We start from the raw sequence: 9978 nt of genomic DNA, 5'->3' as shown, positions 1-9978 counted from the left end.
GCCAGAACATCAGCACTGAGACCGTGGGCAGAGGCAGACAGGAGAACATCACAGCCAGCTACAGATACCCAGAGGATGAGAGGGGCACAACACACACTACGATAAACACAGATTTTAAACAGGGCAATAACAATTGAATCAATTCTGGTTAAGGGGATTGGGCGGGGAGCAGGCGTGACATTTTCATATATTAACCTATAGGGTTTCTAAAAAGGTATGAAGCTTCTGAAATCTTGAAATTAAAGATCAGTTTTACTCCGGCCGAACTGAATTAGTTCCTCCGTGTGCTGATTGGTGTTCTTCCTCTTAGAGTCTAAGAAGGAGCGTCTGGTGTTTGAGGAGGCCGTGAGGAGAGGAATGGGTGATAGGAAGCTTGGAGAGCTACGTCTCAGCCCCTTCCATAGCCCCAAACATCGAAAGAGTGACACAACACGGATCAAACTGGGGAGGAATTTTTCTAGGTTTATGTTCATTTATACATGGTAACCTCTCATCGTTAGTTTAAATGGTATTTGGTACCCCCTTGAGACACTTTATCAACCCATCAGTAAATCAGCTTGTGTGGTAGAACATGGTGTTGGCCTGTGTTTGATTCTCAGGAGCATATAACCTGGCAGTAGTGTGTAGTGGTATGAAACTCATACATTACAAAATAATAAAAAGCATCACAATTCAAACTGCAGTAGTACATCTTTATACCAGATATATGGACTCTCATTCACATAATTACACAAATCAAACCTAAATCTGACACTGAATTTAATAATTAAATCTAAATATTTTTTGTATGACTTTTTTTGTCTCAGGAAGATTATCCTTATTACAGACTATACCTGTTCTCCTCAGAGGTCCTAATCACTCATCTCCCCATACTTTTCTCCTGGCTCTCCCCCCTCTGTTGCTGGTAGTTACCGCTGCTTGTGGTGCCGTGCTGGTGTCATGTGTGGGTGGTGACACCGTGTGGTGTGGAGAGGTACTGCTCCTCGTGTTGAAGGCGCTCTTTGCCCTGACGCGTGCCTCCCGGCCTCCTAGCTCAGCGTTGCACCTCTGGGCGTGACTCTCGCAGTACCACGTGCGCAGCTGCGAGTCGAACTGCTTGGTGGGCGATCAACACACACACATACACACACACACACACACACACACACGCACAACATACTCACGAGTCACGACAATGACAGTTCCACACACCCACAAACACACACACACGCACACACACACACACACACACACACACACACACACACAAACTCATAAACACACATGCACAACACACTCACGACAATGACAGTTCCACCAAGTGCATTGGACAAAACTAGAGATTTATTTCACAATCCTAGAAATATCTTAGCAGCTAAGGTAATTGAATAAAGTCCCAGTATAGGACAGCATTAAGTAAAGTGTTGAACAGTCAGACAAGCTCTCTATTGATGGTGCCCCTTAGATCTAGAAAGTAACAGAGAGCTTAAACAGCCTAGTCCTGTCAGCTGTGTATCAGGACCACTTGAGGCGTTCAAGACCTGCCATTCACAGCCATGCACACTAGACACCCCGCTATACAAATACCCTCTAGCAGCCCTGCCAGACACCCCGCTACACAGATAAAGGGACTCGTTTGCACCAGCTATGGACCAGCGCACAAGACAGGCTGCTCTTTACTTCCTGAGGAACATCTCTCTGGATGGCCAACCACCACAGGGTTTTAGGGAGGGCTTTTTGGGTGCTGAGGCGGGGAGTGAAGTTGCCATGACGACACACCAGCAGTACAGCAGCATTACAACTGCAATAGTCCACAGTTCTGGAGCAGAGGACCAGACTTGGAGTGATAGTGTACCAACAAGCCTGCCAGTAGATCAGGAGTCTATGGACTCTGAAGCACAGGCTGCATCTGACATAAGCAGTCTTCTTCATCGTCATCCTCCGTCTGATGCTGCCATAGGGAGACTCACCCCAGCACCTCAGAGAGAACTTTCTGGCTCCCCCAAAAAGCAAACACATAGTTCCTCAGACAGCCAGGGCAACGCCTCCCAGGAGTTACAGCGGACAAGGTAACCTTTAGATAGACACATATCATACATTACTGATTATAGAATTCATGTAATTCATCATCAGAGTTAAGTCTTAAAAAAGGAATCATTACTTATTGTGTTTGTCGTCTGAATGACACCAATATGGAACTAATCAAAGCATCTTTCTCAGGCGCAAAATCCGGTTTGAGACCCTGCCGGACATTGAGGAGAATGCTCCCCTCCGCAGGTAATTCAGGCGCTGCATTTAACACACATAAAAGACTTTCATCATATTTTGTATGCTTACCGTCAAGCCACATGCTAGAATTTTGTATGCGGTGAGAAATGTAATGTCAAGATAAACATTTTTTCTGTTCAGATTTAATTCATCAAGCTTTCCTCGACCAAAAAGCAGTAAAAGGGTCCATTTCATAAAAAACCTGCGACAGCATGACACAAGTGACGGCAGGTACTTTGCACACATACACCATGGACACTCTCTTAGTAGCTAATCAAAGTGAAGATGGTAGAATATGTGAGCACTTGCAGGGAGGTGTCACCTACCATCCACAGTGGGATACTGAGCTGTGATGGAAGAAGGATTTGTAATCTATGTCTTATACCATTGACAGTACAATAATAGTAACATCTTGGTTGTAACTGATGTTTTTCCATCACAGGATAATTCTGATAACTGTCAGACGAGCTCTTTGTCGGGTGTTTTCTCTCATACCTTACCGAGACTACAGCCATATTGGGTACGTTTTCTTTCATTATACTGTCTGCTTTTTGTAATGTATATTATACCAATGTGAATCGATGTGTAGGTAAAGAGACATACAGACATTATATTCAGTTTACATGTGACATGTGATATCAGTCATTGTGTGCTGTGCAGGGATGTGACACTGGAGAGTGGACATCAGCAACCATCTGGAGCTATGGCCACAAAAGAGATGGTGATCGGCCTGGAAGGTGTTGAGCTTGGTACTAAAGGAAAGGTCAGTCTAAAGACCTGTTCATCTCTGTTCATTGTAGTTCAAGCCACATTATGTAGGGTTTTTTGTACCATTTTAAGGTATGTTTTTGTAGGTAGGTTTTTATGTTAGGTTGTAGGTTGTATTTGGGTTGTACTGTATATGGTCATGTGAAGGAGAGATAAACACATTTGTTACATTTAGCTGCCTATGTTATTCACTATATAGTTTTGTGAGCTGGGTCAGAAACCCTGTGAAAATGTAACAGCAAATACATCACAAACACATCAGTTAGCAAGTTGGCTATCTTTCATTATTTCCACTTGAGATGTTTGTTTGCAGAGTAAGTTTGTTGGCTTTTTTTTCAAGTTAACTTGCTAGTTTCAGACGTAAACTCTTAAACCAAACAGCATCATCAGCAGACCAGTCCATTAGAGTCCTGACTACTGAATGCTGAGTGCTTGTGTTTGATGTATCCCTCCAGACAGTTTCATACACCCAGCTGTTGTATCCCACTCATGCCCTGAGCAGACACTGTCCCGTCAAGCAGCAGAGCTCCTCAGGGCCCGTCTACCCTCCTGCTCCCTGTGGTTTCCATGGTTACCACCCAATCAAGAGTGTCAGCGCCCACCGTAAGGGGAAGACAGGTGAGGAGCTTACTCAGTACAGTCAGAATTACATGAGTATTCACACACACAGGTGAGGAGCTTACTCAGTACGGTCAGAATTACATGAGTATTCACACACACAGGTGAGGAGCTTACTCAGTACGGTCAGAATGACATGAGTATTCACACACACAGGTGAGAGAAGCATTACCTGGCCTCAGGAGTCTTACAAAGTCCTGTTAAGAGCAGTCTGATTTTAAGGACATGGCTTTTGGCATATTATCTAGCGTTCTGGCATATTTTAGCATATTAGTCTTAAATGGAGACAAACATTTTATTTTCTAAATGTGTGTACACCATTAACTGGATCAAAATACACAATGGAAGCAGGTGCATATGACTCTTGTGCTCATCTCCAATGACCAGGAGCCTTCTGTTTATGTTGTGCTCATTCATTTAGCAGGAGCTGATAGTAGAGACTGCAGGAACTATGACCCAAACCTCTTGGATGATCCCCTTTGGCCATGTGGCAAACACAAACGTGTGCTTGTCTTCCGTTCTTACATGGTATGTTGTTTGTTGTACAATGAGCCTAGACTGAAAATGATGAAGGAAGCACAGCAATCAAACAATGCCAATCTGTCTTTCCCCCTCTTCTCTCAGACTACTGTCATTGAGTATACCAAACCCAGTGATCTGAAGAGAGATATGAATAAGACTTTCAGGGAGAAGTTTCCACACATTCGACTGACCCTCAGCAAAATCCGGAGGTGCTTGAATTTGCTATAATGTTGTTAGAATGTTGACAATTGAACTGCCTCATTTCTGATCGGTCAGAATATTGTTTTTCTCTCTGCCTTCTAACATTCACAGTCTGAAGAAAGAGATCCGTAAGGTGGCTCAAGAGGACTGTGGATATGAGGAGCCTACAGTGGCCATGGCCTTCGTGTACTTTGAAAAGCTGGCCCTCAGAGGCAAGGTGGACAAGCAGAACCGCAAACTCTGTGCGGGTGCCTGCATCCTCCTGGCTGCCAAGATGGGCAGTGACCTCAAAAGGTTTGAGGTCAGACAGCTGCTCGATGTGAGTACCCATGTGATAGTGTGTGACTGTTGTAGAGCAGTGGTTCTCAAACTGGGGTCCGCGGTACTTATGTACGGATACTAGACAAGTTTTGAAAGGTATAAGTATAGTTACTTCATTAAAATAGCACGCAATCAGAGCGCACTCACTGTTCCGCTCCCTGTCATGCTGCCTGCACGCATTTACTGCAAGGGCGGGGCTGCCCAACTCTCACACATGCAACAGACAGCCTTCACTCACAGCGAGTGATCTCAGGGGAGACATGGCCTCATGTGCAGGAGCTCTGGCCGACCGTCCTCGGCTTGTTTTAAAAAAATAAGTGAGATCTGGAAGTACTTCGGAAACGAAGCAGACTGTGAAGGAAAGCCCATCGACACAGAGACCCGTCTGTAAAACATGCTTCAAAGCCACTCAGGCAAAGGGAGGTAACACGTCAAATATGGCTAAGGACCTCTCAGACAGACACCCCGAACTTTTTAGAGAGTTCAAAGAACGACAGGTTAGCAAATGTGATTAAAAACATGAACACCCCCAAGGTCACCCATATAGCCTACAGCCTAACACGAGTAGCCTTAGTAGTAGTAGTAGTTTAGCGACAAGCGATTTTCCCCATCACAGAATTTTGACTATGCGTAGTACAATGATCATAATGCAGTGTGGTTAACGTAACTAAACCGCACTTTTCATGCTAGTAATGTTAACTGCCATAATCTGCAAGTGATGCATTTAATCTTCCATCAGTACGGGTCGTGTTTATCGTTGCAGAAGGCCCTTTTTTAAAGATAGGTTAGCCCTATTGCATGTAGCTATTCTCGTTTAAGACGTCAGGGCTCTCAAGTTTTGAAGACAGGCAAGAGTGACATATCCCCCCCCCCCCCCCCCCGGCGACGCCCCGGCCCACCCCCATTCCGCCCGCCCCGCCCCTGCCGTATGCCCACAGACCAGCCCCCCCCCCCCCCATATTATTATTAGTGTTATTAATTGCTCAGACTTGCAGAAAAGATTTGACAAATGGCACTGACAATTCAACCAATTACAAAGTATTTATTCAATTTGGGAGAGAGAGAGAGAGAATTATGACTTGTGTTGTTTATTGTAGGTGTTTGTTGCCTTTTTGGACTCTTTTATCATTTTTGGTGTTGGTTCCCATTATATATGCCATAGTCATAGAATTGGATGCATTAATTGTGCTGGTTGACTTCAGTGCCTGCTGTTTGGCCTGATGCCCCTTACTATGTGCCTTGTCACATCCCGCACACCTGGATGGGCACAGGAAGTCTCTTGGCGGCAGATAGAGCACCAGTAATATGAGCTGGTGCTTCCTACAGTAATACATGGCCATTTAGAGGTCCATTCACTATTAAAAGAGGTCTTGTATGTGGCTGCTCCTGGGACTTTTCTCCCTTTTGTTCTAGCCATCTCCTCCACTGTTTCTTCCACCGTCTCCTCCTCCTCCACCTGCACCGTCTCCTCCTCCTCCACCTGCACTGTCTCTCCCTCCTCTACCTGTACTGTCTCTTCCTCTTCCACCTGCACTGTCTCTTCCACTTCCACCATCTCCTCCTCTAATGTGTTTACAACCTTCTCTGGGCCTTATCTGGCCTTTTTAGGGGACTTTCCCGTTGGGCGAAGGACAGGATGCTTATTTGTTTTTTACCTGACATCTTTGAAAGACAGATGCAATGATTAATGCATCCATGGCCAGGATATTTATAACATGCTAGTATGCCTAATGAGCTCGCGATTCACAACTTCACCAGGCGTGAAAAAGCCTCGGAATCTGAATAGAATGTTCAAGCAAACACATTTACAAAAAATAATGCCCATAACATAATTGAATATTAAGGGCTGCCTAATATTCGTTCGAATTATAGGCTATATATATATATTTAATAGGCCTGCTCGAATTTATTATAGCCTATTAACGAAGTTCGGAGTCAAAGCTATAGTGAAAAGGCAAACTGTGTTGGCTACAAACACTCATTAAAAACTGATGCTAATCATCTGGGAAATATTCTCTAACTGCAGTCAAGTTGTCATTGCTTGTGTCAAACCATTGTGAATTTGTTGTAACATTAAAATAGGAGACGACTTACTCTTTGTAGAAGACTGATGCTCGGAGCTCCAGTGGTTTCCTCAGGTGAACGAACGAAACTTTCGAAAGATCAATCGCGCGCAATTTCAGGATGCTTTATTTTCATTGGTTGCTGGATTAAATCTTACCCAGATACAACAGATGTATTTTCTCGGATTGGCTATTGTGTAGCCCATTTTTTTTTTTGATTGGCTGATAAGTGGCACCTCACGGCAGAACTCCAGGGGATTCGGGGAGACGTGCTTGATTCCTCCATGGTGAGGGCAGCGCGACCAGGTCATGTTTGCGCGCTGCGGCACATTAAATAGCCTAGAGGTTTTTTTCAGCGTGAGAAATACGATGTGTGGCGGGAGTGCGTGAGTAAAGACCGAAATGAGTGACTGTCACGCTCAATGCGTGACACTTGAGAGCCCTGAGACTTTGATCTAGCTTTCAATTTGGCTGCAAGAACGTAGCCCAGTTCATTGTCAAAATTAACCTCTAGAAAGAAAACGCTATACGTGTATAATCAATGCAGTGATGTCACCATGTTGTTTTCATTAGTATCTTGCTGGAGGCTAATACTAATATAAATGCCATTTGTTAAGTGTTCGTGACAACGCTAATACAGACAAGTGCCCATCACATCAGCCATAAAACAACTGCAGATTTCTGGTTTCCAAAGGTTGCCATCGTTCAGTGACAACAAGACCGGGTAAATAAACTGCACTGGACAAACTATGTGCTGAGAGACAGGAACACCCTTCTCATTGATGACACACACACACACACACAACACCACCACTGAAAAGAGTTTATCATATTTTTTGTACAGAGATTTGTACGGAGTGTCAGTCTGGGATACCAGTTTTTGATAACATTAGGTGAATATTTCATGTTTGTTAATGTCTTTGTTAAAAATAAATCTTCAGAATCATCTCCGTTGGAAAACCCTACAATCTGAGTTGTATTGGAAAACCCTACAATCTGCTTTGATAAAAAAATGTATTCCATCAATATTTGGTTTTTATGTAAGGTAAACATTATTTAGCTTCTCAGCACATTTTCCAAAAAAATATTTACAAATATATCCTACATACTGTCAAGTAATGCCAATTGTAATACAATGGTAATACAATCTAAAACTCTTGTAATATTAGTACTATATGATTTTAGAGTAAAAGAGTCCAAAAGCATAAAACATCACAAATAGCTATAAGCCTATATGGTTTAATTTGGGATGCGATTATGAGGGGGTCCTCGAAAAATGTTCTACCCTTTGAGGGGTCCCTGGCCCCAAAAAGTTTGAGAACCCCTGTTGTAGAGATCCCATAAAAATCCCTAATGACAAATCCCAAAGAATTGCACCAACTGTGATGGCAGTAGTGATAGTGGATTTAATTGAGCAGTAGAAGGAAGAGTCCTTGTCAAGAGCCATGGGAATTGAATAATTATAATGAACAGTTATGTTTGTGTGGGTGTAATGCAAATCTGTAGGTAATTACATAAAACATTCAAACCATTAAAAGGGCTGTCAATTTGGATGGTCAAATTCAGCACGCACTTCAGGCATTTCTGATCAGGAGGTTCCTTTCAAGAGCATGGTAGAACATTCAAGAGCATGGTAGAAGACACAGTCTTCGCAACCTCTCTGATTTCTTACTCATCAAGATTTAAAGTAATCGGAATGTGTATGTTTTGTATGTGTGTATGACTTTGTGTGTGTGTGTGTGTGTGTGTGTGTTTGTGTGTGTGTGTGTGTTTATAATGCTGAGTATCCCTCATACTGTATGTGCCCTAGAGGCTAGAGGAGCGTTTGAGGCTGAGCAGGAGGGAGTTGCTGGCATTTGAGTTTCCTGTGCTGGTGGCGCTGGAATTTAACCTGCACCTGCCCGACCATGAGCTGCTGCCACACTGCAGACGCCTGCTGCAGACCACCTGACCCAGGAAGGAACATCACACTACCAACCACTACATAGGCAGGGGTGCTTGACTTTAGAGACTGGATGGCATCAGAAACAACTACAGACCACCCGCCACTCTATGGACTGAACACTGGAGATGGCCTTGTAGTTTAAATGTTATACAATAAACTACCTTCTTCTATCCTTCACCCAAGTTAGACACTTCAAAATAACTTAAATAACAAACAACAATTGGCTTGGTAGTGGAGGGAATAAAAATTACATTTATTGCCGTCAAGTTATTGAGACTGAGATTAAAAGTCAATGCTTCCACTTCCTTATTATTTATTGAAGTGGAGTGTTTTCAGTATGTTTCTCAATCCCTTTCAGTCTCCCCCATTTAATCCTCATCAAACACAAGGATCGTTTTCTTTAGGCTACTCAGGAGGAATTCATATTTCCTTCAGAAAATGATTCCATAGAAATTGAACCATGTTCTTCTGCTCTCTGGCACTGGTTGCATGGCTTTGCGCTCCTTCTTTTCTCTGGCTAATTCCTCTTTATTTGCTTTCTTCTCTCTTTCCTTTTCCAGCTTTCTCTCCTTTGCCTGGATTTTCTCCAGTTGTTTGCTCATCTTTTTGTCCAGTTTCCATCTCTCCGTCAATTGTGTATCCCTTAGTTTCTCCTCCTTCGTATACATTTTGGTGCGAAGTTCTTTCATACTTTGTTCAATCTCTTGCTCTATCAGGGCTGCGATTGGGTTTAGTATCACCTCTGTGTCACAGACCGCCTGAAGAGAAGACACCTGAAGGACACAAACACAGAACACGTACAGATGGAAGCAATTAAGTGGGGAACGAGAAGGCAGCATCTAGTGGGACTGAATGTCTGGGAAGAGATGGTGTAAATGTTTGTTTATTTTACCTCAAACGGCAAAACAAATTATTTATTTACCTCTTTTTCTGCCTGCACCTTCAGCTCTGTCAGTAGTTTATGTTTCAGAGGGGCAACAACCAGGACTCCTGATAACACCAAGTCTACCCTCTCAGTCGTCATCCTTTCAAAGTTCTCCAAGTCTTTATTCATTTGCTCTTTCAGCCTTTCAGCCATGGCATCATCATGGTCATCGTCCTGCTTTTCCAGGAGTTCCTGAAGCGTATTGTTCTCGAATTCATTTTTCTTTCTCCTGCTCCAACTCTTCCTTCTCGTTATTGATGCAAAAGAAGTTCAGGTCTTTCTCAAGCTGGCATTTCAATTGTTTGTCCCTTCTTGCTACTTCTATTCCTTTCAGTAGTGTTTTTTTCTTTTTTCCCCATTCCTCCCGT

The 9978-nt window shown here is 43.3% G+C and overlaps 1 protein-coding gene across 1 annotated transcript; it reads left to right on the top strand.

Moving 5' to 3' along the window:
• Window positions 1-1626: 1626 nt before the first annotated feature.
• On the top strand, window positions 1627-8735 carry LOC122133668 (CDK5 and ABL1 enzyme substrate 1-like). The gene is made up of 9 exons (XM_042710322.1): window positions 1627-2048; window positions 2200-2256; window positions 2389-2478; window positions 2908-3010; window positions 3471-3633; window positions 4058-4161; window positions 4258-4364; window positions 4468-4675; window positions 8551-8735. The coding sequence occupies exons 1-9, from the start codon at window positions 1627-1629 to the stop codon at window positions 8689-8691; spliced, it is 1395 nt and encodes a 464-aa protein (XP_042566256.1). The 3' UTR covers window positions 8692-8735.
• The last annotated feature ends 1243 nt before the right edge of the window (window positions 8736-9978 follow it).

Source organism: Clupea harengus, chromosome 17 (assembly GCF_900700415.2).
Source record: "Clupea harengus chromosome 17, Ch_v2.0.2, whole genome shotgun sequence".
In the NCBI taxonomy this organism is placed as follows: domain Eukaryota; kingdom Metazoa; phylum Chordata; class Actinopteri; order Clupeiformes; family Clupeidae; genus Clupea; species Clupea harengus.
Note: the sequence above shows the minus strand (reverse complement) of the source record. Positions and strands in the feature narration are given on the sequence as shown.